The sequence below is a fragment of the Ranitomeya variabilis genome, chromosome 4 (assembly GCF_051348905.1).
Source record: "Ranitomeya variabilis isolate aRanVar5 chromosome 4, aRanVar5.hap1, whole genome shotgun sequence".
NCBI lineage: Eukaryota > Metazoa > Chordata > Amphibia > Anura > Dendrobatidae > Ranitomeya > Ranitomeya variabilis.
Window position 1 is genome coordinate 477,155,594 of NC_135235.1, and position 27,571 is coordinate 477,183,164.

The 27,571-nt window shown below is 43.5% G+C and overlaps 2 protein-coding genes across 6 annotated transcripts in view; one reads left to right on the forward strand and one right to left on the reverse strand.

Moving 5' to 3' along the window:
• Positions 1–15,335, reverse strand: JMJD6 (jumonji domain containing 6, arginine demethylase and lysine hydroxylase). Its single transcript, XM_077251838.1, has 6 exons — positions 15,077–15,335; positions 10,309–10,697; positions 9,230–9,516; positions 5,567–5,702; positions 4,040–4,178; positions 1–2,848 (listed from the first exon to the last, which is right to left on the reverse strand). The coding sequence occupies exons 1-6, from the start codon at positions 15,203–15,205 to the stop codon at positions 2,717–2,719; spliced, it is 1,212 nt and encodes a 403-aa protein (XP_077107953.1). The 5' UTR covers positions 15,206–15,335; the 3' UTR covers positions 1–2,716.
• Positions 15,317–27,571, forward strand: part of METTL23 (methyltransferase 23, arginine) — a 20,297-nt gene continuing 8,042 nt past the window's right edge. The window contains exons 1-4 of one of the 5 annotated variants that reach the window (XM_077251841.1): positions 15,317–15,445; positions 21,418–21,522; positions 23,034–23,271; positions 23,349–23,433. In XM_077251841.1, the coding sequence (XP_077107956.1) occupies positions 21,439–21,522; positions 23,034–23,271; positions 23,349–23,433 (407 nt within the window). In that variant the 5' untranslated portion in view covers positions 15,317–15,445; positions 21,418–21,438. Of the gene's footprint in view, positions 15,446–15,509; positions 15,775–16,349; positions 16,923–20,570; positions 21,523–22,801; positions 22,913–23,033; positions 23,272–23,348; positions 23,434–27,571 lie in introns of those variants that run through there. The other 4 variants (XM_077251839.1, XM_077251840.1, XM_077251842.1 and 1 more) reach the window with 4 other exon arrangements.

The window sequence follows — 27,571 nt, forward strand, 5'->3', positions numbered from 1 at the left end:
CAGCTTTAAACAATTTTAATTTTTGTTAGAAAACATTAGAAAATGAAATACAAATTAAAGAGGGAAAGGATTTAAATTAACGGCGATCACAGTCTGTAATTTAAGAATACACATTTCTTGTATATCTATATAATTAACAAAGACACCCGCGGCTGACATTCGTTTAGATTGAATCATTTGGCTGCTCAGGGAAATCTGCAGGACTATGCGATCACAGAAAAATTGTATTTTTCTCATTCCTCACTCCTGGAGGGTAGTAGATTTGTGGGCATGTTTTATGTTCTGGATTTATAGGGGAATAGTTAATTAAATTACTTGAAAGCTGCAGCCTAAAAAAAACAAAATTTACTGTCGACTAAAGGATAAGGCCATGTGCACACGTTCAGTTTTTTTCGCGTTTTTTCGCTATAAAAACGTGATAAAAACGCGAAAAAAACGCTTACATATGCCTCCTATTATTTACAGTGTATTCCGCAAAAAGCAACATGTTCATTAAAAATGCGGAATTGCGGGGATTCCGCACACCTAGGAGTGCATTGATCTGCTTACTTCCCGCACGGGGCTGTGCACACCATGCGGGAAGTAAGCAGATTATGAGCGGTTGGTACCCAGGGTGGAGGAGAGGAGACTCTCCTCTATGGACTGGGCACCATATAATTGGTAAAAAAAAGAATTAATATAAAAAATAGTCATATGCTCACCTTCGATGGCCCTGGAGGCATGCTGCCGCTTCCGTTCCATTAGATGGTCTGTGTTCAGGACCTGCGATGACGTCGCGGCCTTGTGATTGGTCGCGTGACCGCTCAGCGACCAATCACAAGCCGCGACGTCATCGAAGGTCCTGAACACACACAGCATCTATAGGAACGGACGCCTGCAGGTGAGTATAACCATTTTTTTTATTATTTTTAAACATTCTATCTTTTACTATTGATGCTGCATAAGCAGCATCTATAGCAAAAAGTTGGTCACACTTGTCAAGCACTATGTTTGACAAGTGTGACCAACCTGTCAGTCAGTTTTCCAAGCGATGCTACAGATCGCTTGGAAAACTTTAGCATTCTGCAAGCTAATTACGCTTGCAAAATGCTAAAAAAAAAAACGCGAAAAAAACGGGGAAAAAACGCAAAAAAAAAAAATGCGGATTTCTTGCAGAAAATTTCCGGTTTTCTTCAGGAAATTTCTGCAAGAAATCCTGACGTGTGCACATACCCTAAAGAAGGATTGTATAGTCCTGTGATGACAGTCCACTAAGTAAACAGGATTAATTATAAACTAATAAACTTATAATCTATGTCAAATGCTGAATCAGGTCTGTAGTAACCCTTTTACAGGGTTAAAAGGGACAGAGTAGACAATAAAGGCATTCGTATAGTAGGTCACATAGATTTCCCTTTTAGTATTGCCGAGTTGCAATACAGGACACAGCCCATAGACAAAGGTGGCGCTGTTCTGGTCTGGGACCGCTAGGGAACATTATTCATCAATATGCATTGGTCTAAGCCAATGTATACTTCTGTACAGTATTGTATTCAATGGCGTATTAAACAATGGAAATCTACATTGCCTACAAACATGTGGAGGGAATCTTGAGTACACTACAGAAATTTATACTCCAAGAAGTCAAGTGTTAGGAGTGGAACACTGTCCTCTATCGTAAGTGTAATGCAACTCAGTAGAGGTCCATGAGCTGGATTCGCTCCACTTAAAATGTATTTGTCAGCAGGTTTTTGCTATGTAATCTGAGAGCAGCATGACGTAGGAGCCTAGAGCCTAATTCCAGTGATGTTTCACTTACTAAATTGTGTGTAGTTTCAATAAAATCAGTGTTTTAGTTTCCCGCAGACCTGATTCACATGTGACGTACATAGCATTAACATCTAGAAAAAGAAACCATTTCAATTGCATACCGTTTTAGTGACATTATTGGCATTACAATCTTCATTATGAAAAAAAATGTAGTAACGATGTTCACATTGATCCCAAAAATAATGCAGCCGAAGGAGTCCAATAAGAGGTATTACATCAGAAATTAAAAACCAATGAGCAAAAACAATTGTAATTTGGGTATGGGGCTTGCATAGGGCAAGATCTTACAATCCTATAGACCAGGGACACTGCACACGGTTCCTTTAGTAATTATTCATTAGTGTGTGTAAAAGGTCATTTCTGTATACATACCATTTTTAGGAGCATTTGCTGTAACCGATGTGTGATCGGGATGTTAAGGGTTATTACACTTTGCGTTTCACTTAAGGATGGAGTTGGAGAAGCTCAGAGAAAGCAATAATAACCCAATGTGCCACTAGGCCAATGTTACAGGGCAAGTGGTGGCTTCAGCCTGCACAGACCTCATTTGCTGCAGGAGCTGGAATTAAAACCACTGAACTATTCAACCGAAGTGACCCAAAGGATGAATATTGTGAAATCCGTGTACACTTCATTTCCTTACATTCCAACTTAAAACCCAAGAACGATTCTGAGCATGCTCAATGAAGGCATTTTCACAATAAGCATCGCTACTCATTCTTCATCCATCAAAGGCCATTTGAGGCTTAATAATAATTTCACAGAAGTTAGGATTCATATCAGTAATGTCTGTGTGTGCAAAGTCCTTATAATGGTGGCACGGGGCTTGTTTGCCTACGTCCGAGCAGCAGATTATAGCAATCTGAACAAAGAAACCGTGTACAGGAGCCATGTCTGTCTCTGGCTGTCACCTGGAGGAGCTCCTTTCTTTGCTCACACAGTCATCCTGTGTGGTGCTGTCTCCGTTCCCCATCCCGCTGCACGTCCTCCTCTTCTTCTTTCGGTGTGACGTAGTCTCCGCTCCAGAGCTGGAGTTGTCCTGTGTGCAGAACCAAGTGGAATATGAGACACAGCTATAGCCTTTTACATGAAGACGTACTGTAGTTATCCCACGAAGGTCAAAACTGACCTGAGCAAAAATGTTATCTTGGGTAAAAGAACATTTGCCCATATGCTAACAAAAATATTAACTATATAACGGAGATCAAGGTATGGCACCAATGTATGATAACTGGGGGCCACCAAATTTGCAAAACCTGTCTACTTTGCTTGACTTTTTCCCCAGCAACAACATAGTTAACTAAAATGGATGGCCGTCCATGCGACCACCCAAAAAATGCAGATATGAAATGTCACCAATGTCTACCATTACACAACCCCTTAAAAGGGACTGTCAGCACAGGATGACTTCAAACTAAGTACAGGCGTTCAGTACATCATGGAGTGGTCAAACATTTAAGTGCTCCTTCCACCTGCTTGGTTTCCATCTATCTCCTCCCTTCTTTGGCTCTATGGAGTGAACTGAAATGTTTGGCCCCGCCATGATGCACCGAGCGTCTGTATTTGGTTTGATCAGACATTCTATGCTGACGTAGTCTCTTTAAATCAGAAATCGCTAAGATGTTTCCTGACTAGTGATGAGCGCGCGTGCTCAGGCGTGGTATAAGAATATGTTCGAGCCCCCGTGGCTGTTAGGCCATCCTCGCATGTGTTGTGCCTGTCTACCAGCTGCGAACCATTCAGTGGCGGGAGCTTGAACATATTCTTAGACCTCGCCCGAGATACTATGATAAAGCCCGAGCACGTTCGCTCACCACCATTCCTAACGCTACAGTACATCAGCCTAAGCTACCTTAGTGTCCTACACTGGCAACAAGTAGTCGCAGGTGGTTATGACAAGTCAGGGACTTCTATTTCTAGCTAGGACTTCTTTACATTTGGGCAAAAACATTCCTTAAAGCCTATAGCTGTCTGACATCCATACTGGAGCCACAAGCTGAGTGTGGAAGCTACTAATCACATTACTTCCACTTGTTGCAGCTTTTAGATGCCGGATTTAGCTTTACAGGAGATCTGTCACAACAAATCAGCCTGCTGCTGCACACAGACTTGTAGAGGCATCAAGTCGGCTAATGCTTATTACCATGTGCTGCCAAGTAAATGAAATCTATGCCAACTACTTGTGGGCATGGAGGGAGGAGAATCCTCATGCGATACTTTAGAACCTCACCTCTGATCCAGATTCAGAAGAGCTGGAGGATGAGGAGCTGGACGAGTCACTTGAAGAGTCAGACGCGATCCCGGTTGATTCCTGTAAATCCACAGTGTCTGCCAAGGCAGCTAGCTCAGGACGCTCCTGCTTCAAGATCCTAGAAACGGAAAAGAAGAAGTTGCTCATCAATAGGAAAATAACCCTTGTCAAGGTACAAATATATATTGGAATATTATTTAACCCAGCGTAGGAGTTGATATAAAATAAATAATCAATACTTACCATTTGAGTCTGTAGCCAGTCCAGTAGTCTCCCATGAGATCAAAGGTAATGGCATCCAAACCATCAGTCACCAGATCGCGGCTGTCAACTGCTATTCATGCACACAAGACTGGGATTGGCTGCTGCAGTCAGATGACCGATGCTCATGATGTCATTCCCGCAGCGGGAGATTAAACCATGATTTCTGAATTTTAGGATAATCCATAAGTTCCACTACACACACTCATTGTAGTTCGAAGTAAAATCTGTTTCTAAAATTGATTCTTCCAACACAGAACTCACTTGACAGTAATGATCAATTCAAAAAAAGGTGAAATAAAACGTAATTCCGTTACTGTTGTTTTGACGTTTGTTGTTTCACACTGTCCTCCATGTTAAAAATTACCTGTCATGCCTTTCCAGGTCAGTACAATTACAGTCATATCAAATTAGAAAAAAAAATGGAGTAAACCAGAAACACCAAACACATAAAAAGTATAAAATAAAAAATAAAATTCCTTCACCAATACATTAAAACAGTAACGCTAACATTTTACAGAAGGCCAAACATAGCACAATTAGATAAACGACTACCATTGTCAAAAGTGGCATGTGCATACAAATTGTATAAGGGATACCTGAAGGGTGCCTATCAAAACTTCTATCATGCAGTAATAATCATTGTAAAGTTTTTCTCACTTAGCCTGAAAGTCTAGGTCAAATCTCAAACACATGCAGCCAATGCAGTGAAGCCACCAAATGCAATGAATCACTTACCCATAGTGGAAGAAAGGAGACCACCTGCCCGAGCCCCGACGCGCGTTTCAACTCTTGCTTTTATAAAAATAAACCTTGATCCTTCCACAGTCCGCCCTCTTTTGGAAAACTTCCACTTATGCACCACGTCCTCACCAATCACACAATAACAGGTCCCATCAAACACCAGATCACATACATAGCCAGCAGCTTTCGTTTTGACCAAAACATTTTTTAAACCTGCCACCACGACAAGGTAGACTCTTTTGGCAGGGCCCTACTCTACTCTAACATGTCACATATATGGAGCTGAGGTGTATTATAGGTTTGGATACACTGACCTACTTTTTTTTACATATTCTAAAACTTTGAACAAAAACTAGAGAAAACATCATCAAGTTTTAACGTTGTTACTTATGACTGTTGTGTTTGAAACTGTTAAACTGTAACGCGCTGCGGAATATGTTGGCGCTATATAAATAAAGTCCCATCTGTTAGAATTCACTTGTACTACCATTTTCTTCTTACCTATACCACTTTCTGGACAGTTTGGGCCTCCCTCGCACAGTCTTGTGCCAAACAACCGGGAAATTCGTACAACTGGCGAAGTTCTGGGTAATGGCGATAGCGGTGTCCAAGTTCAGTACAACGTGCCACCAGCCACCTGGTGAAACAAAAGGAGATATTTTGCAGAACGTCAGATTTTATTCCTACTATGAAATAACTGACAATTGCATCATGGAGGAAATTGAGGCTGCCAACATGGCACAACAATAGTAAAGAAAAGCTGGTGAGAACGTATATTACGCATTATAGTTTTCTTTCAATAAGAAAAATGCTCCTCATTTTCTTGAGTCATTTTAAGACTGGACCATTTTCCCTCATTCTTGACTGGGAACATTTTCACTTTTTCTTGTATTGTGTTTTTAATAGTGATAAGCGAACATGCAATAATAAGTTGACGAGCCGTAGTTTTGATTGACTTTACTCACTGTACCATTTAATGAACTGAAAAACAGGTAAAAAATTAAAGTGGGATAAAAAAAACACCCCCTTCCCTCAACAAGTCTCCTTTATTTTGTGTTTATAGCATTCGTTTTACAGTAAAAATGGCTGAGAGCTTCTTCAGGTCAGGGTAATCATGGTGATACCAGACAAAGTTTTTATTGTATATTTTAGTGGTGAAAAAAAAAATAATTCAAATAAAAAAAGTAAAAAAAAAATAAAAATTATACAAATTGTGTGTCAACATTTCCCAAGACTTATAATTTTTATTTTTACATCATTGGAGCGGTTTGTGAGCTTGCTTTTCGCAAGGCGAGCGGTTTTTATTGGTATCTTTTTGGAGTATAGAGAAGCTGCAGTGACAAAAATGGCAATTCTGGCATTTGATTTTCTTTAGTGGAGTTTACCTTATTGTTAATGAACCAAGTTGCATGCCCTGATGTACATGTACGTCATAGTTAAGTGTCATTTATAGCACCATTCCATGTATGCATGGCACAGAGGTTATGCCATCCAGTGCACAAGCCAGCTGTTACACATAGCAACTCTTAACATACGTGGTCAGTGCAACCCTGGCATGGAAAGATTTCACAGAATCAGATTACTCTGTCAGCCCACTGTCACCCCTACAAAACGATCGCGGGGTGCCAATGGGTTGCCATGGAAGCTGGAAGACTAAGAATAGCCCCGGTTTCTGCCATGCATAGTAACATATCAGACCCAACTGTCACGTGATCCTCGGGAGACCCAGTGCCAACACCGCTGGAACAGAACTGGAGACGAGTATGGGTATTATTATTTTACAAGGGAGAAACAAAGATTGAGAAGCGGTTGTCTGAGTAGTGGATAACCCCTTTAATTTTTGCATTAGGAACAAGGGGGTGAGTTAACATATTTTTTTTTTTTTTAAATACACAAACCATTTTTCTTTATTAATACTGCAATACGCCAGTAACGATCTTCTAAAAAGGAGTATAAATATTGTGTAGAAAATATAAATATCTCCTCAACAAAGATAGAGGCATTGGGGGCCTAAAGGACACCCAGATTGCATCAATGGGGGCCAACAGGAATCAGGCTGCATGTCCACATTGGGTCATGCCCCGTAGCATCTCCATTTTTCGCCATCTCGGGTCGGGTGAGGGCTTATTTGTTGCGTGCAGAGCTGATGTTTTTATTGATACCATTTTGATGTAGATATGATCTTTTGATTGCCCTTTATTGCATTTCAATGCAATGTTGCGGCTACTAAAAAAACGTAATTCTGGTGTTTTGAATTTTTTTCTCGTTACGCCATTTAGCAATCGGGTTCTTTTTTTTATATTGATAGATCGGGCAATTCTGAATGTGGCGATACCAAACGTGTATATTTGATTTTTTTTAATACTTTATGTTGAATGGGGCGAAAGGGGTGATTTAAACTTTTTTTTATATTTATATTTTCAATTTTATTTTTTTTTTTTAATTTTGGTATGATTCAATAGTCTCCATGGGAGACTAAAGGTGCAAAATTCGATCGGCTCTGCATCATACAGGTGCATCAGCCTGGGATGAGACTCTTGATAAGTACATCCGCACCCCCATTTTCCGCTAAAATCTTTTTGGAAAAAAGTGCGTCTTACAGTCCGAAAAATATGGTACTTCTCGTAAATTAGAAGGACGTCCAGTCCAGTAAGGTATTGTCGCTTTTATGCCAAATTTAAGACACTTCTAGTTGACCATCTTCACAGTGTTTCAAAGTATACCTAATGTCTTTGAATCTTTTTTTGTATCCTACTCCTGACTGCTGACTGATAACATTCAACAATAAGAAGATCCCTTTGCTGTGTTGTAAGCTGTCAGGAAAATGTCAAGAAGATTACTATTATTATTATTAGACATTTTTATAGCGCCATTTTTCCATGGTGCTTTACATGTGAAAAGGGGCAAATATAGACAAACACAATAAACATGAGCAATACAAGGCACACACAAGTACAGAAGGAGAGAGGACCCTGCCCACGAGGGCTCACAGTCTACAGGGGATGGGTGAGGATACACTAGGAGAGGGTAGAGCTGGTCGTACGGCAGATTAAGGATCACTGCAGATTGTAGGCTTGTTGGAAGAGATCCTCCTAGAACAGCTAAACTTTTTATGGGGTTTATCATAATCACTGTAAACCAGACCTGGGCAAAGTGCGGCCCGCAAGCCGCATCCGGCCCTTTGGCTGTCTAAGTCTGGTCCGCGGACCGAGACAGCCGAGGAGCTGGAAAAGAGGTCCACGGGCAGCACTGTGCCCGCCCACTCGCTGTCTCCATCTGTGCTGACTTCATTGGTGGAGGAGGGGCCTCCGGCCACTTCCTCCATCAAATCAGAGTGTGAAACAGCTGATGTAGGTGCCGAGATCTCATTCTGCACATGAGCCACCTCTGGCGGCCATTTTCCGGGAGATCACAGCATTACAGCAATGGAAGTGCGGGGGCACCGGGCTTTCACAAAATGTCGGCAGAGCCCCCGCACAACCAAATCTGCCGCAGCAGCCTGGGATGAATCAGAGCATCGCGAGACCGCCAAACAGCTCCTGTGACCCTGCTCCACCAGCGCTCCTGATTACAACCTACTCCCGCTGTAAAAAAAGGCCCTGGGAACATGTCACGTGACTGTGATGTTACCAAAGGTCCTTGAACAGTTTTAACCTCGAATAGAAATGCTGTAGGCCGCTAAGAGAGTGTGGGCCCCGAAATATTTCCCAGTTTGTCTGCCCTTGCCTCTAATGCCGGCCCTGCATAACGACTTGCCTAGTCTTCAGTCACTCTAGACTCCTGCAGTCAAAGAACCTTTGGAGACATCATGGTACTGCAGCTGGGGCTTATATTTCAAGTTTACAAAAATCTTGTAAAATCAAGCTAGGTGTTCTTTTCGCGGAAACACACCTTTCAACTGACTTTGCAATATCCTTTGTAAACTGTGGAGCCCAAAACTGAATTTTACATGAATTTTAAATGAATCTGAGAAATCATGCTTCATTACTAGCTTTCTCATAGTCAACTGTGGATTGCTGACATCACCTACCAAATGTTATTCGGCAGTTCTTAGTGGCTTAACACGTTAGGCTATTACGATGAGCAGAGTCAGATAAACTCAGATTCTCAGCACCAATAAACCCAGCTTTGCTATATCTGAAGGTGCCCGAAATGTGCATTTACCTGGTACAAACACGGTTTCTCCAGGCTTCTGCAAGATCTCTAACGGCTTGAACTCAGGAGGCCAAGTGGGAAGCAGCGTACGGGGATAGATGACATTAAACCAAGTGATGGCCTCATCCTGCTGGTTACCTCCTTCGTCTCGGGTCACTTTGATTAGCTCACGTGGGGTGTTGGTAGGAAAGAGGCACCAGCGCTTGTGTCCATGGACCAATGCATTCCATGCACTGGTTCCTAAGGGATCAATGTGGATGCCTGTTCCAGAGCGAGGAGGCCCCATCACAAACCATCTGGAGTGGGACAGAAGCACAAGTCATATTAATGACCATCCAAAATAACGAAACGTACATTTCAATAATCGCTAAAAATAATCCTAGCATTAATGCAGACCAATGGCCTCCAATTTAAGGCTTTCCAGCTTTTTAACCACTTCATATTCACTGTATATATACGGAACATGTCAGTGTCCAGTGTATGGAGCGGGCTGGCGACTGTGGCTGTATATTACAGCCAGGACCTGACGCTAACTTCTTCTGAGTTTTTTTTTCACCACTAAAGTAATAAAAGAACTGGACATGTTTGGTATCGCCATAATAGTATTGATGAGGCGAATCACACAGCAAGGTGATGTTTACCATAAAACGTACACCGTAAATACAATTCCCAAAAAACAATGTCAGAATTGTGTTTTTTTTCAGTTTCACCGCACTTGGAATTCTTTAAGCGTTTTTGAGTACACTATGTGGTAAAATCAATGATGTCATTCAAAGGTACAACTTGTCCCCCAAAAAGCAAGCCCTCACATGTCTATGTGGACACATAAATAAAAGAGTTATGGGTTTGGGAGGAAAAACGGAAATGCAAAAACGGAAATTGGCTGCGGGGTGAAGAGGTTAAAGGGGATGTGCGGGCTTAGGACGACAGTCTGTGTCATCATTTGGCAGCTGAAGACATGCAAACTCACTTGTCCCAAGCTTGGGACAGAAGGCAGGATAATTTACATTTGACAGCATTTATCAGCACTGTGTGATGTACCCCATAGTAATAAACAGCAGCAAAAAGAAGGTTGATGTGTGCTATACCGGTATGGTGGTCGTCTCTTCTCTCCAGCAAACTGGAAAAGGTCATCTTGAAAATATCTTGGCACCTCGTAATCTTCCAGTAATTTGCTTCTTTTCGGGTGCTCCCCGTAGCTGCTATCAAAGATGTACAAGGGACTGTCATCCCGTGTCCCTTCCATATACTCTATGTAATATTTCATCTTCATCTTCACAGAGTAGCCGTCATTGTCTTCTCCACACTTGAACTTCTGGTTGCGGTACTTGCGTTTGAGCCTTTCTATTGTCCACTTTTCATGCGCAGGCCATGCCAGTGTGCCATTGATGATCACCACCGGCTTGTAAGGCTTCTCATAGCGTTCAATGAATTCCTGCGGAGTGAGCTGCACCGCATCAACTCGCTCTACATTGTCCTAGAACATAAGAGACGGAAAAGACGCAAAATGTACACGTCAACAAAATCAGCGTGGAGATCAGACCACTGACATTTACCGACCCTCACATGCTGAACTAAAGAGGGCTTCTACATAACTCGGCTGTATCTCCACCTGTAAATGCTTGGCCACAGAACCTAACCTCCAGCACCAACACTCAGTAGGATGGAGGAGTTCTGTCTGCAAAACAGACCACAGGAGGACATGTCTCCCATTTTTTATGCAGACCGTCGGCCAAAAAATGAAGATGGAACATATGAAGCTTCCCATAGAATACAATGTTACTGAGGAATAAACAGATGGCATGCAAGTCTGAATTAACCCTTACTGTTATACAGTAAAAAAAAAAAGAAAAAGACGTATAGTAAAAACCTTCTAAATTTCCCATATTTGTGTCCATGCTGTGAGCATGCACATGACAGCAGCCAGTCACTGGCTTTGGCGGTGACGCCATTACAGGGATGTTTCTATAGCATACATTTCAAAAGATATGTGATAAATGTATAGCAGACGCAAATCCCACCTCCAAGTGATTAGTCAAAATGGTCACACGTCTGCACGCCATAATCATAAACATAAATAGATCACTCTGTTTGTAATGTCTCTATATGAGTTTCACTTTTTGCATTGAAGAACTGAAATAAATTAACTTTTTGATGATATTCTAATTTTGTGAGAAGCACCTGTATATATATCTTGGGGGAAAAAAAAAAATCTTTCTGCAGGCAGGCACCGGCGATAGCAAATGATTGCATTTGTAATTAATTATAAAAACATTTGTTTGATGTAATCCTGAAGCTCCTAAAAAAAATAAAATCTGTTTGAAAATGGCGCCAGTCACGCCTGTGCAGTTATTGGTGACCTGATAGCTGCTATTGCTAAGGTGTCGCCATCTTGCAAGAGAACAAAAAAAATTTCCTCCTCCAAGATGGCGCAGTAGCGGCTATCAGGTCACCGATAGCTGCTATTGTGCAAGCAGAGCCATTTTCAAATGGATTTTTTTTATTTTTAGGAACGTCAGGATCAAAAACGTGTATATACTTCATCATGCTGCAGCACAGGTGCCACCGCTGGTACCTGCCTGCAGAAGGGGATTTTTTTTCCAAGAGATATATATATATGCAGTCTGCATTTTGAATAGCTAATCAGAACACCACATGAAGACGCCCCCCCCCACAGGCCGCCCCAGAGCACAACAACCACAAGACTGATTTCATCAACCAAGGTATCCTTGCAATCAGTATAGCGGCGCCGACCTGACACTGTCTGTAGGTTACTGTGCACAATCCTGCTGACAGGTTTCCTTTAACAGCTCCAGAATTTCCCCAGTTCTACAGCCTTGGTGTAACTGGCTCTGCGCGATCCTTCAAGCCTCACATTCACTCCCTTATTACCACACGCTGACAAACTAAAAACATTTCTTGAATCCATTCTCTTCGCAGCTTAGAATCAACAAAAATGTTAGTGCAGACAGCCAGTATGTCCCGACTACTTTATCATCCTCCTCTGTGGCCTTCCATCTCGCTGTCCATCCTTGTCTCTGCTGCCTGATTAATCCAACTGTCTCCTCTGCCCAGGGAGCGCAGGTCACAACATTAGCAGTGACTTACAAGCCCATATACACTGCTCAAAAAAATAAAGTGGACACACAAATCCCACATCCTAGATATCACTGAATGAAATATTCCAGTTGTAAATCTTTATTCATTACATAGTGGGATGTGTTGAGAACAATAAAATCTAAAAATTATCAATGTAAATCACAACTAATATCCCACGGAGGTCTGGAGTTGGAATGATGCTCAAAATCAAAGTGGAAAATGAAGTTACAGACTGATCCAACTTCAGTGGAAATGCCTCAAGACAAGGAAATGATGCTCTGTAGTGTGTGTGGCCTCCAGGTGTCTGTATGACCTCCTTACAACGCCTGGGCATGCTACTGATGAGGAGGCGGATGGTCTCCTGAGGGATCTCCTCCCAGAACTCGACTAAAGCATCCGCCAACTCCTGGACAGTCTGTGGTGCAACGTTGGTGGATGGTGCGAGACGTGATGTCCCAGATGTGCTCAATCGGATTCAGGTCTGGGGAACGGGCGGGCCAGTCCATAGCTTCAATGCCTTCATCTTGCAGGAACTGCTGACACACTCCAGCCACATGAGGTCTGGCATTGTCCTACATTAGGAGGAACCCAGGGCCAACCGCACCAGCATATGGTCTCACAAGGGGTCTGACGATCTCATCTCGGTACCTAATGGCAGTCAGGCTACCTCTGGCGAGCACATGGAGGGCTGTGCGGCCCTCCAAAGGAATGCCACCCCACACCATTACTGACCCACTGCCAAACCGGTCATACTGAAGGATGTTGCAGGCAGCAGGTTTCTCTCCACGGTGTCTCCAGACTCTCACGTCTGTCACATGTGCTCAGTGTGAACCTGCTTTCATCGGTGAAGAGCACAGGGCGCCAGTGGCGAATTTGCCAATCCTGGTGTTCTGTGGCAAATGCCAAGCGTCCAGCACGGTGTTGGGCTGTGAGCACAACCCCCATCTATGGATGTTGGATACTCAGACCATCCTCATTGAGTTGGTTTCTAACCGTTTGTGCAGACACATGCACATTTGTGGCCTGGTGGAGGTCATTTTGCAGGGCTCTGGCAGTGCTCCTCCTGTTCCTCCTTGCAAAAGGCTGAGCTAGCGGTCCTGCTGCTGGGTTGTTGGCCCCCTCCTCGTCTTCTGGTATACTGGCCTGTCTCCTGGTAGCGCCTCCAGCCTCTGGACACTACGCTGACAGACAGCAAACCTTCTTGCCACAGCTCACATTGATGTGCCATCCTAGATGAACTGCACCACCTGAGCCACTTGTGTGGGTTGTAGAGTCCGTCTCATGCTACGAGTGAGAAAGCACAACCAACATTCAAAAGTGACCAAAACATCAGCCAGAAAGCATTAGTACTGAGATGTGGTCTGTGGTCCCCACCTGCAGAACCACTCCTTTATTGAGTGTGTCTTGATAACTGACAATAATTTCCATCTGTTGTCTATTCCATTTGCACAACAGCATGTGAAATTGATTGTCAAACAGTGTTGTTTCCTAAGTGGACAGTTTGATTTCACAGAAGTTTGATTTACTTGGGAGTTAGATTCTGTTTATGTGTTCCCTTTATTTTTTTTTGAGCAGTGTATAAGCAGTCCCTCCATACATCCCTGATCACTTGATTTCTTGCCACACTTACGGGTAATCTTTGGTCCTCAAAGACCTCCTTCTTCACTGTCTGCTCCTCACACAACTGTCTCCCTGCTTCTCCTGGAACTCAACGCATCAACCATTCAGGCTCTCCCTAACCTTCAAAAGGTAACCTAAAGCCCACCTCTTCAATAACGCCTACACCCTGCAATAATCCTGCTGCCTCCAAACTGCCATTCGTCAGCTGTTACCTTCACCTATGTCCTTTTCCATTCCCTTGTAGATGGTATGACCTCACAGGTACAGTCCTTGCTCCAACTGTACCTATGTGTCATTTACTTAGCTGTTTAGGTATACTTTTTACCTTGCTATGTGGCCGGCGTGCACTGTTGAGCGGAGGCCTGTGAGTGTCAGTGCGCTGTTAAGCGGGAAGCCTACCAGTGGTAGGTACGCACTGTTGCGCAGAAGCCTATGGGTGGCAGCACTGTTGAGCGGACGCCTGTGAGTGTCAGTGCGCTGTTACGCGGAAGCCTACCAGTGGTAGGTACGCACTGTTGCGCGGAAGCCTATGGGTGGCAGCACTGTTGCGCGGAAGCCTATGGGTGGCAGCACTGTTGCGCGGAAGCCTATGGGTGGCAGCACTGTTGCGCGGAAGCCTATGGGTGGCAGCACTGTTGCGCGGAAGCCTATGGGTGGCAGCACTGTTGCGCGGAAGCCTATGGGTGGCATGGAGGAGACCTGTGGGTGGTCGGTGCATAATGCTGCGAGTAAGGCTGTGGGTGGCCGGAGCACACTGTTGAGCGGGAGCCTGTGGGTAGCTGGCGCACTGGTCTCTGGGTGGCTGGCACTCATGGTTGCAAGGAGGCCTGTGGGTGACCGGCACGAACTCTAGGGAGGAGGGGGCAAACGTGTTGGGCACCAATGGCACAATGAAGAAATGGCAGCCCAATTTACAGTGGGTACATGTGGGCGCCTATCTCCAGGGCATGCAGTACTAGCCCCGCGCACAGGCGAGTACATTGGTGCCACCATGCCTGGTACCCTCCATCACTGCTGAGCAGACTCCTGCCCATGTGGTGGCGGTATAGTAAACACGGCGGCACGAGTACTACCAGCCTGGCACTTGTGGCCACTGACGCAATACCCGGTGTGATGGAGGGGCGAGACAGTGCTCACCGGCACGGTGCTGGGGCTCAGCCGGTACACCTCGGCGTAGTTATGGCGGCTCCAGTCCTGGGAGTCTTTGAGCTCCGGACGGGCGCTGCGCTTCGCCTCCTTAATCCGCTTCTTGCTCTTATGATTCATCCCGGTGTCTCCGGTAACGTCTTCCCGCGGATCAGCGCCCCGATGTCCCCGCAGTGCCCTCGCCCCGCCCACTCCTGCTAAAACCTCTAACTATTGGAGGCGAAAAGAAGCAGGAAGTATCGCGTGCAAGTGTCCCCGCTGTCTGCAGCACGCCGCCATATTGAGAAGGTCAAGGGTAACATCTGCTGGCAACGCGCATGCGTAACTACTAAGAGCGCCTTTACAGGGGTCGCTTATCACGTAAGAAAGCATAGTTGTTTAGTTGATACGGATTAAAATTTCCGACTGTATACGAGACACGTATCCGTCATTACGCGTAATTACTCTGTCCTGTGATGGCATGTATGAGAAGTTCCGGTGCCTCTACCAACATGGATGCCAGATTCAACCACTTCGAAGCTGCAATCAACATGCGACAGTATGGCGCCCACGTGTAGCCCACTGCTGCGATGTTTGGGAGTGAGAGAACTGGGGAGCCCCGGATCGTCTCTCGGGAGTACGTGTATCTGCAGGACGATGGGGGCGGTGGAGCGGAGCAGTCCCGGGAGCTCCGGCTCCGCATTCCCGAGGTGCTGGTTAGAGAGTGGCCGCATGGGGCGCCATAGCGTACGTGCGAGAGTGCAGGCGGCGGCTTAACCCCCTGTGCGCTGGGCATGGAGCAGAGAAGATGGAGCCGTTGTGAGCGCCGCACCGGCTGTTGGCATCAGTGTCCTCTGACCAGCGCAATGGAGCCTGCTGCCATATATTCACACTGACCCCAAAGAAGAGAATTCCAGGAGCCACGTGTCATCCTGCATTCCATCCACACCAGAAGGGTGGCGCTAGTGCGGACCTACCTGAGGCTCTGGTCACATCTGTAGTCTTAGCCCCTATCATTTCTCTCCCATCCACAGGATAGGTGATGAAATTAGTGATGAGCGAGTGAACTCGTTGCTCGGCTGGTCTCCGAGTATTTTTTAGTGTTCGGAGATTTAGTTTTCATCACTGCAGCTGAATGATTTACAGCTACTAGCCAGGCTGAGTACATGTGGGGGTTGCCTGGTTGCTAGGGAATCCTCACATGTAATCGAGCTGGCTAATAGCTGTAAATCATTCAGCTGCGGCGATGAAAACTAAATCTCTGAGCACTAAAAAATACTCGGAGGACACCCGAGCAACGAGTTCACTCGCTCATCACTAGTGATCACGTATTGCTCTGTGGTGGTCCGACCTCTGGGTCCTGAGTGATCCCCTGATCCGGGCACTTTTGACCCAATCAAAATGGAGCGATGGTCACGTGCTGGACTGCGCTCCCGTCATTCCCTATGGGGCTGCAGAATAAGCTTATACCGGCAGGCCCATAGAGAACGAGTGATGATTGGGGGTCCGGCTTACTGTTTCATTTTGTTCTTGTGAGAAGTCCCTAATTTTGTGGATTGGTGCAGGTCCTGGTGATGGCCCCCAGTGATCAGTAACTTATCTTTCCTCTTAGGCGATAACTTGTTTTCATTCTAGGAACAAAGAAGCTGAATTCATGTGGAGAATGGACCTAGTATATAACTGATGCAAATGACACTGAAAAGACCCCGGGGACTGTATCCGGGTCTGTCTGGTTTCCATTATGGTGGCCTTAGAAATCGCACCCTAGATCCCTTCATTGTCCAGCTGGACAAACCGCTGCTTCAAGTGTACGGTACAGGCTTGGGCCGGTCTTATCGCCTCGTGTTTCATAGTCCAAGTAAGGCTGCTATCACGTCAGGGCATGCATCCAAAATCCCCCAACAAAATGGAGTCCGGACACATGCGTCATAGACGGGGCCATAGACTGTAACGGCAGGGCGAGCATCCTCTCTGCCGTGCATCATTTTCAGGAGTGTACCCCTACAGGAGGCGTAGTAGACTGTACCTCAGTGTCCACCTCCTGTAGGGGTACACTCCTGAAAATGATGCACGGCAGAGGGATGTTCGCCCTGCCGTCACCGTTAGTCTATGGCGCGTGCTTCCAGACTCCATTTTGTGGGAATTTCGGACTTATGTCATAACAGGGGACACAGAACGCAATGTGGAAGCACACTAACCTGAACTCATCAGCTGGGAAAGCTGTGGTCGGGGATGTATGAAGCCAGCTTTATTATTTCCATAAAGAACACACTAGGCCAACCGGACGAGTCCCCCAACCTATATGTTTGCACGCATAGATATGAAGTGCAAGCATAGTGGTAAAGGGAATCTGTTATCTGGATTTCACCCCCAAAACTAGATAGATGTGCATGTAACTCATACAAGTCCAGCAATACCTTTCAATGGCCATGCTCCTCTATTATTGGATATGCAAGTGAGCCGGAAGAGCTATTTGTAGATCTGAAGCCTCTGTCACTCCAGCTCTATTCCGAGCCCACCACCATTTGCTTGGCTGACAGCCTCTATGCTGTGTGACTTTAGGCAAATAAGCTGTCAGTCAAACTGTAAGGCCGTGGCATTGGTTGTGGAATAGAGCTGGAGCGACAGAGGCTTCAGATCTACCATAGCTGATTTCTCAGGGATGGAGTAACATGCTGGCCATGTAAAGGTATTTCTGGACTTGTTGAAAGGGCTTCATGTGCACAGTTTAAGGGGTGAAATTCTGCCGACAAATAAGGGCTTCAGAACCTGAACAATTATGTTGAAGGGTGGATTAAATGAAGAGCCTATCGGGGAATGTGTTAGGCCTGCCTAAAAAGATGCATTCTTCGGGGCATGCTTAAAACTGTGGCTGTTAAAGTGGTTGGCTAGGACATGTAATGTGGTGTACTGTAGTCACTGTTAGGTATTGCTGCGCTCCCGGCGCTGGTCACGTGCCATACCTATCATCATGTGCTGTGGATGAGAAAGCGGTCAGCACAGGATGCTGAGTATGCAGATCACATCTGAGCGGTCACGTGACCAGCGGCAGTGTGCTGCAATACCTAACAGTGACTACAGGACATATAGTTAGTGTATGCAGACGCGGCATCTTTTATACGCTTGCATATCTGACTAGTTTGCAAGAAAGACTCTAGGGAAACACCATTGTTGTTTTTCCTGAAGCGTCTTTCTTAGGCTACGTTCACATTTGCGTTGTGCGGTGCAGCGTCGGCGACGCAACACACAACGCAAATGTAAACGCATGCACAACGCAGCGTTTTGTGACGCATGCGTCCACTTTTGCATGGTTTTTGGTGCAGAAAAAACTGCATCATGCAGCGTCCTCTGCGCCCTGACGCATGCACCACAGTGACGCATGCGTCACAAAACGCAAGTGCAACGCATGTCCATGCGCCCATGTTAAATATAGGGGCGCATGACCCATGCGTCGCCGCGGCTGCGCCTGACGCAACGCTAATGTGAATGTAGCCTTATCTGGATTGTCCTTTTCTGCTGCTTTGCCTCACCCCCAGATTTTTTTTTTCTCCCAACTTGTATGTATACAATGGTGAACAGCTATCTAGCAGGTATGGACAGGTCCTTTCTGTTAACTGCTTCGCAGCTTCCAAAGCCTGAAGTGGTTAATAGAAGCTCAAAATGACTGAACATGTGTACGGCAAGTAAGTTTGATCTTGCGATGTATATGTTTGTTGTTTTTAGAAATCTTTAAGCACTTTTTCAGGTGTGTTTTCGGAGAGGTCTCGCCTGAGAAAGATGTCATGTGGACATACCCTTAGTATTCCATGTTAAATTCTCTACCACATGATATAAATGGCCCAAATAAACCCTTTAATCTATTTGTCCTGGGTAGAGCATTCCAGAAAAGTGATGCAGCACAAGAAAAATCATAAAAGATATTTATATAACACCCTCAACTCAAAAGCTACTGTAGAATTATTTCATGGGACATGAGTATTTATGAAAACGTCCATATCCGAAGTGGTGCTAGGCATCCACTGTACATGATCTATGGCTATTTCCATTATCAGGCACGCATCTCCTTATTGGTTGAACAGACCGATAGCCGATGTGAGAAGAGGTTTAATATTTGTGTACCCGACTATTCTGGTGACTTTCAGAATAAGCTATTGTGTGTGTACATAAGAAGTAATACTATGTCTAAAATGATATTTTATCTTACATTTTTCATCAGTTTTTTCCTCTGCAGGGTCTTAGTTTTCAGTTCCCTCTGAGCTAGTGGGTGCAGACAAACTGCTATGACTTCTCCCATACACAGTTCACACAGAGATTAAGGATTCCTGCTTTTGTTTCTCTGCAGCAGGAGCATGAAAGAAATAATTCAGCAAAACTAATCTGTGTAGCTGTGAGTCCAGCACTAATTAGAAAAACAAGACCATACAAATTAAACCTGGCCTATTCAAATGACTCTTCCCAAAATTCATGAAAATACCAAAAAAGAAACCAGCGGAAGCAAATGTCAAAGGTATCCAAAATCAGCAAAAATTGTATTAAATGTTAATTTAAAAAGACAACTATCTTTTAGTATATATAAAAGTATTCTATACCGTCCTCTGGGAAATACACATGCAATATATAACCGCAGGCGCAAGGCCATATACAACAACCATACCATGTGTTAGCAGAATCAATATGCACAGAAACACTTAACATAATCAATTAATGGACAGAATATATTGCTGTTCGAGATCAATCCAGACTGATTACTATATGTCACTTGTTAGTAGGGGTCACCATCCCCTTACCATAATATGCATGGACCAATACCAGAAACAGGTAAGCAAAAAGTAAAGTGCTTAGTGCTTTGTAAGCCAGTTAACATTACTGCCATTGAATAAATAATTGCAATCATAAAGGTACTGTGCATAAGGGGCTGGTAATCACGCCATGCCCCATGTTAAGCTCATATTAACAATAGAGAAGATGGATGCAATACATAACCTGCAGGTGCAGTCCTGAAGGCCCCAACGCGCGTTTCGCGTCTTGCTTCTTCCGGGGGAGTGTATACGTGGTTATCAATGTAAGGGCTTTTTATAGCGTCGGACGGGGAAGCAGAGTGGTGATGTAGGACGCTGACCGGCGCGTGCGCTGTGACACCATTCAGCGATGTGAGCGCCATTACAACGCCGCTGCCACTAATGAAAGACAGGGCTATAAAAAGCCCTTACATTGATAACCACGTATACACTCCCCCGGAAGAAGCAAGACGCGAAACGCGCGTTATGATTGGGATGGTGACCCCTACTAACAAGTGACATATAGTAATCAGTCTGGATTGATCTCGAACAGCAATATATTCTGTCCATTAATTGATTATGTTAAGTGTTTCTGTGCATATTGATTCTGCTAACACATGGTATGGTTGTTGTATATAGCCTTGCGCCTGCGGTTATATATTGCATGTGTATTTCCCAGAGGACGGTATAGAATACTTTTATATATACTAAAAGATAGTTGTCTTTTTAAATTAACATTTAATACAATTTTTGCTGATTTTGGATACCTTTGACATTTGCTTCCGCTGGTTTCTTTTTTGGTATTTTTAATTAGAAAAACAGTTGAAGTTGCAGCACAATCTGTTTCTCATTGTTTTGAGTTTTTGCCCTCTACTCTCGCTATAGTATAAAAGGCTCTGTAACCTGACACCTCACCATGCTGACAATCCATCTTGCTTTGAGCAACATGGTTTTTCTCTGTTTTTTTTATCTGCAAGGATGACGCGTTCAGGTGGAGAAAGAAACAGAATCTGACATATTACAAGGTTTCTTACATTCCCCTGTAGTATAGATTTATGCAAGATTTGAAGTGACCATTTAAATATTTAGGCCTTCAGTCATTGTGGCCTTAGAACATTTTTACTCCAGATAAATGGAGCAAAGTGTGACCTTGTCAGTGACTGTATTCATAATTATTTTTTTTAAGTAAACTTTACTTATATACCGTATATATATATTTTTTTGGGGGGCTTCCTTGGTGCTATTTTCCTTAAACGTTTTGACTTAATTTGTAATTTATGACTACTCGAAACGTCGCTAATTTTTTGGGCCAACTGCGCTCAAGTACCCTACAAAATCTGTCTAATTTTATTAGAAAATGAATGTGCAACATTTTAAAGACTCATGGGATGTTTTACTCTATAAAGCGCAAAAAAGTAAAAGACAAAAAATAAAAAAGGCATCTTTGATTTTGTGCAAAATTTATCTCCCTCTTTTCTCCATTTTAAATTTCTGGCAAAAACATATGCTAAAAAAAAGACTCCGACTTCAATTGGATCTGTAATAACATGTATCTGTTCTCTCGTTATGCTGGAGGTCCTGGATTCGGAGTATGGAATGTATGTTTGGCCGAGTGCACCAGTTCTTGCCCAGTACATCTGGTTTCATCGAGCGTCAGTGAATGGAAAGAGAGTGTTGGAGGTCAGTCATGGCTTCATTTAGCGTAAACCTATTTCTTTGTATTTCTTTGTACTGGTGAAGCAGATCTTTGAAAATCCATTACAAAAAGTGGGGTATTATGCTGCAGGTTTAGGAAAGCATAGACATTTTTCTGTGGGAAACCATGATCTTCGCCTTTACACAAGGTTTATACTGTCTTGAAATTTTCCCCATTGATGTCAATAAATAAAAGTAACCTTAAAGGGTAACTCCACTCAACAGAACATAAGCGGCCCCATAAGGAGGCTTTTTTTTGGAGAGCTTACAGCATTGAGTCATATGATTATTTTTTTTTCTGGCTGTCCTGTTGGTCATCCTGTTGAGGGACAGACCAGATATCGGCCATGGCCAGTTGGAGAAATGCTAATAGGGTGCCAAAGGCGCACCAACTTTGCAGTTACGCTTTAGGTTTACTTTGTTCATCTGTCATTTTTTAGTGGATCAATGGGCACCATAAGCTCGAGGAAAAACAAGGTCATGTGGCCTGAAGAAGGGAGCAGTTTGCTACAGAAAAGTATTGTCAATAAAGCTGGTTTCTTTGAGCCGGTGGCGCGCCTTGTTCATCTGCCTCTTTCTAGATTTAGATTATATATTCCGAACAGTTGTTCCTAAATTGCACAACTTGGCAATATGATCGGAGACTCGCCATAGGTGGAGGGTGTATGAAATCCTCGTAACAGAATATATTTCCCCAATCTTACTTTTTTTGTATTGTTCTGTATGCTTTAGATGTGGTCCTCATTATACTTTTTATAAGACTTTCTACTAGCTAGAAACTTTTTATCCTAGAGAGCCAATGCTCAGAAACATCTCGCAGGCTATGCTCACACTATGTTCCAACCTTCCATCAACGATAAACGTAACCATAAGAGAAAAGATCCAGTATAACGTGCCGTTATTAAAATATACAATCTTTATTAAACAAACTCAACAAAGTTCATGAATAAATAGTACAACATAATTCCACCTAGAATGAATATCAAGGTCAATACTTAGCCATATCCTGGAAAAAATGTGCTATGACATCAAAGATCTACGTCAGGAGGATTTCCCACTATATTCCTCTTTTTTGTTCTTGGTTGCCTCAGCAGAAAAATAAATGTTACAGCTTCCCGTCATCTTGTTGCCTTTTCACTTCCGAACATGCCTCAAGATTGCTATCTTACCATAAGGCACTGCAGTGTAAGACTTAGAGTATAGAACATCAGTCTTAGAAGATTTCCTCAAAAAGAGGCTTACCATATAGATGACTTCTCCTTAGGGCGCACTCAGACGGAAAGATAAATCGGACTGAGGTCGGAACGCAGTGCACAGATTGGCTGGCGGCTCTCTCAATCCAAGCCTGACAGCTGCATTGAAATACATGATGCTGGTCAGTGGAGTCCAAAGGGTTACCATGTAATACATGGATCATACTATGGCTGTGTGAATGAAGTCTGAAGGCGAGGGCTTCTAGGAAGCGTTTCATTGTCTACTATGTCTTGCCGTTTTAGGTTGGCGCAGGAGTGAGCCTCCCTGGCATAGTGGCTGCTAAGTGTGGTGCCAGTGTCATACTGTCCGATTCAGCAGCGCTACCACAGTGTATAGAAAACGGTTTCAGGAGCTGCGCCCAGAACAACCTAATTGGAGTACCAGTGATTGGACTGACGTGGGGTGAGATCTCTCCAGATCTGCTCACTCTCCCTCCTATCGACATCATTTTGGGATCTGATGTTTTTTATGAGCCAAAAGGTAATGTAATCCTCCACCGACCATAAGGGTATTGTAAGCGCTACAAACGGCCTGCATTAACAGGATCTTTTTTGCAGATTTTGAAGACATCTTAGTAACCCTGCATTTTATAATAAAAAGGAACCCAGATGCTGAATTCTGGACAACTTATCAAGTCAGAAGGTAAAATTTACACTGCTAAAAAGGCAAACTGAGCAGATGTAGAAGATATACAGTCATGGCCAAAAGTATTGACACCCCTGCAATTCTGTCAGATAATACTCAGTTTCTTCCTGAAAATGATTGCAAACACAAATTCTTTGGTATTATTATCTTCATTTAATTTGTCTTAAATGAAAAAACAAAAGAGAATGAAGCAAAACATTGATCATTTCACACAAAACTCCAAAAATAGGCCAGACAAAAGTATTGGCACCCTCAGTCTAATACTTGGTTGCAAAACCTTTAGCCAAAATAACTGCGACCAACCGCTTCCGGTAACCATCAATGAGTTTTTTACAATGTTCTGCTGGAATTTTAGACCATTCTTCTTTGGCAAACTGCTCCAGGTCCCTGATATTTGAAGGGTGCCTTCTCCAAACTGCCATTTTTAGATCTCTCCACAGGTGTTCTATGGGATTCAGGTCTGGACTCATTGCTGGCCACCTTAGAAGTCTCCAGTGCTTTCTCTCAAACCATTTTCTTTGCTTTTTGAAGTGTGTTTTGGGTCATTGTCCTGCTGGAAGACCCATGACCTCTGAGGGAGACCCAGCTTTCTCATACTGGGCCCTACATTATGCTGCAAAATTTGTTGGTAGTCTTCAGATTTCATAATGCCATGCACACGGTCAAGCAGTCCAGTGCCAGAGGCAGCAAAAGCAACCCCAAAACATCAGGGAACCTCCGCCATGTTTGACTGTATGGACCGTGTTCTTCTCTTTCAATGCCTCTTTTTTTCTCCTGTAAACTCTATGTTGATGCCTTTGCCCAAAAAGCTCTACATTTGTCTCATCTGACCAGAGAACATTCTTCCAAAACTTTTAAGGTTTTTTCAGGTAAGTTTTGGCAAACTCCAGCCTGGCTTTTTAATGTCTCAGGGTAAGAAGTAGGGTCTTCTTGGGTCTCCTACCATACAGTCCCTTTTCATTCAGACGCTGGCGGATAGTAGGGGTTGACACTGTTGTACCCTCGGACTGCAGGGCAGCTTGAACTGGATTGGATGTTAGTCGAGGTTCTTTATTCAACATCTGCACAATCTTGCGTTGAAATCTCTTGTCAATTTTTCTTTTCCTTCCACATCTAGGGAGGTTAGCCACAGTGCCATGGGCTTTAAACTTCTTGATGACACTGCGCACGGTAGACACAGGAACATTCAGGTCTTTGGAGATGGACTTGTAGCCTTGAGATTGCTCATGCTTCCTCACAATTTGGTTTCTCATGTCCTCAGACAGTTCTTTGGTCTTCTTTCTTTTCTCCATGCTCAATGTGGTACACACAAGGATACAGGACAGAGGTTGAGTCAACTTTAATCCATGTCAACTGGCTGCAAGTGTGATTTAGTTATTGCCAACACCTGTTAGGTGCCACAGGTAAGTTACAGGTGCTGTTAATTACACAAATTAGAGAAGCATCACATGATTTTTCGAACAGTGCCAATACTTTTGTCCACCCCCTTTTTTATGTTTGGTGTGGAATTATATCCAATTTGGCTTTAGGACAATTCTTTTTGTGTTTTTTCATTTAAGACAAATTAAATGAAGATAATCATACCAAAGAATTTTTGTTTGCAATCATTTTCAGGAAGAAACTGAGTATTATCTGACAGAATTGCAGGGGTGTCAATACTTTTGGCCATGACTGTATCCGATAAGAGTTATCAAAGTTATAAAAAAAACAAAAAAAAAAACTTCATGGACTTTGGTACTGTAGTTTAGTTTTACTTACTGGAATTTAACATGCAATACCAGTCATGGCCCATGGACAAGAGCGGCACTGTTCTCAAGGGAAAAAAAATCGTAGCAAAGGATGGAATAGTGGAATGAGCAGTACACAGACTTTTGGTAAATTAAAAACAGCTCATTAGTCACTTTTAGATATTAAAGAGGTTTTACACTAATTTCACCCCCTTTGATATGATTTAAATCTACGTAACAATCAATTTTCTAATCTACTCCTATTACCCGCCGTTCCCCTTTAAGCTCATTGCTGGGTGATGTAGTACTCTGCTATGATTCTAGCTCTGATACTTCCAGTTCGGAAGCCGGAATCAGGCCAATGATGTGCGCTGCTCAGTTCATCCGATGCCAGTTTTCAGACCGGAAGTATCAGAGCTAGAATCACAGCAGAGTACTGCATCACCCACAGCGATGAGCTTACAGAACAGGGGGAGTATGTTAGAAAATTGTTAGGAAAAAATAGGACATATGAAAGGGGTCAGATTAGTAGTGGAAAACCTCTTTCACTCCGCGACTTACCATGGGTTTACACTAGCCAATGGCAACCGTTACACAGGCCAACTGCACATCCGATGTGCACAGAATTATTGGTAAAAGATCGTTTTGTGCAAATGGATTGCCATTACTCTCAGTAGCATATAACGTGTTTACATAGTATCAACGTGCTGCCAAGAACAATAACTTTATTTAACCCCATCACGACCTTGCCCTTTTCCATTTTTGCGTTCCCGTTTTTCGCTCCCCTCCTTCCCAGAGCCATAACTTTTTTATTTTTCCGTTAATATGGCCATATGAAGGCTTATTTTTTGCGGGACAAGTTGCACTTTTCAATGACATCATTGGTTTTAGCATGTCGTGTACTAAAAAACGGGAAAAAAATTCCAAGTGCGGTGAAATTGCAAAAAAAGTGCAATCTCACACTTGTTTTTTGCTTGGCTTTTTTGCTAGGTTCACTAAATGCTAAAACTGACCTGCCATTATGATTCTCCAGGTCATTACGAGTTCAGACACCAAACATGTCTAGGTTATTTTTTATCTAAGTGGTGAAAAAAAGATTCTAAACTTTGCTAAAAAAAAAAAAAAATTGTGCCATATTCCGATACCCGTAGCGTCTCCATTTTTCATGATCTGGGGTCGGGTGAGGGCTTATTTTTTGCGTGCCGAGCTGGCGTTTTTAATGATAGCATTTTGGTGCAGATACATTCTTTTGATCGCCCGTTATTACATTTTAATGCAATGTCGTGGTGACCAAAAAAAGTAATTCTGGCGTTTCGAATTTTTTTCTCACTAGGCTGTTTAGCGATCAGGTTAATGCTTTTCTTATTGATAGATCGGGCGATTCTGAATGTGGCGATACCAAATATGTCAAAATTAGGCTGATGGTATTAAATGGCGACATCACGTGAATAGGAAATCTGTTTACACGCTAGCCGGACTGATCATCAACTCAGTCGTAACTGCATAGTACGAAAGGGGGATGTGGAAACCACAAAAATACGACAAAAAAGTAAACATTGAACTATAAAACAAGCAATCTTTATTAATTACAATTACATGATATTAAAAAAGTCAGACCATGACATGAAACACAGTGGCGGAAACAATGTAACACCCAGAGGGACTGTTGTTGTGCGGAAGATAAAACATGCAGATCATAAACTGGCTCACAATTATAACCTAGTGGTGTAATCAGGAGGGGAAAATAGCTGACCAAAAGGAGCTCGTGCTAAGCGTATGTGGCTGGTATCAATATGTGTCTCATAGTTGAACCCTAAGGCACATAGTAAGATGTCTAGAAGGGACCCAGACCATTATAGTAGTGCATATAGTGGGCATGTAGAGTAACACAACTACCAGAGATCAAAAATGGCAAAGCCACTAATACCAATGAAGCCCAAGCCACTGCCCCATAACCGCTACCGCAAAGGTATAGAAAACACCCCATACAATAATTGAGCGCACATGGCTGCTCCAGAGTACATTACCTGATGCGGGCGGAAAGCTTTAGTCTGCCAGATCCTATGAACTGCACGTCAGCCCGACGCGCGTTTCGGAGTTAGACTCCGTCAGGTGGCGTGGAGTCTGTAAGGAAACCTCCGACTCCTCAATTTCCCTGACTCTGACTCCACAGCCCTGGTCACTACTGAGCATGTATATAAAGTGCAACACAGATTCATCTCAACTACGACTCCACAGCACTCGTCACTACTGAGCATGTGCATAAAGTGCAGCACAGATTCCTCTCAACTATGACTCCACAGCCCTGACTCACTACTGAGCATGTGCATAAAGTGCAGCACAGATTCATCTCAACTATGACTCCAAAGCCCTGACTCACTACTGAACATGTACATAAAGTGCAGCAC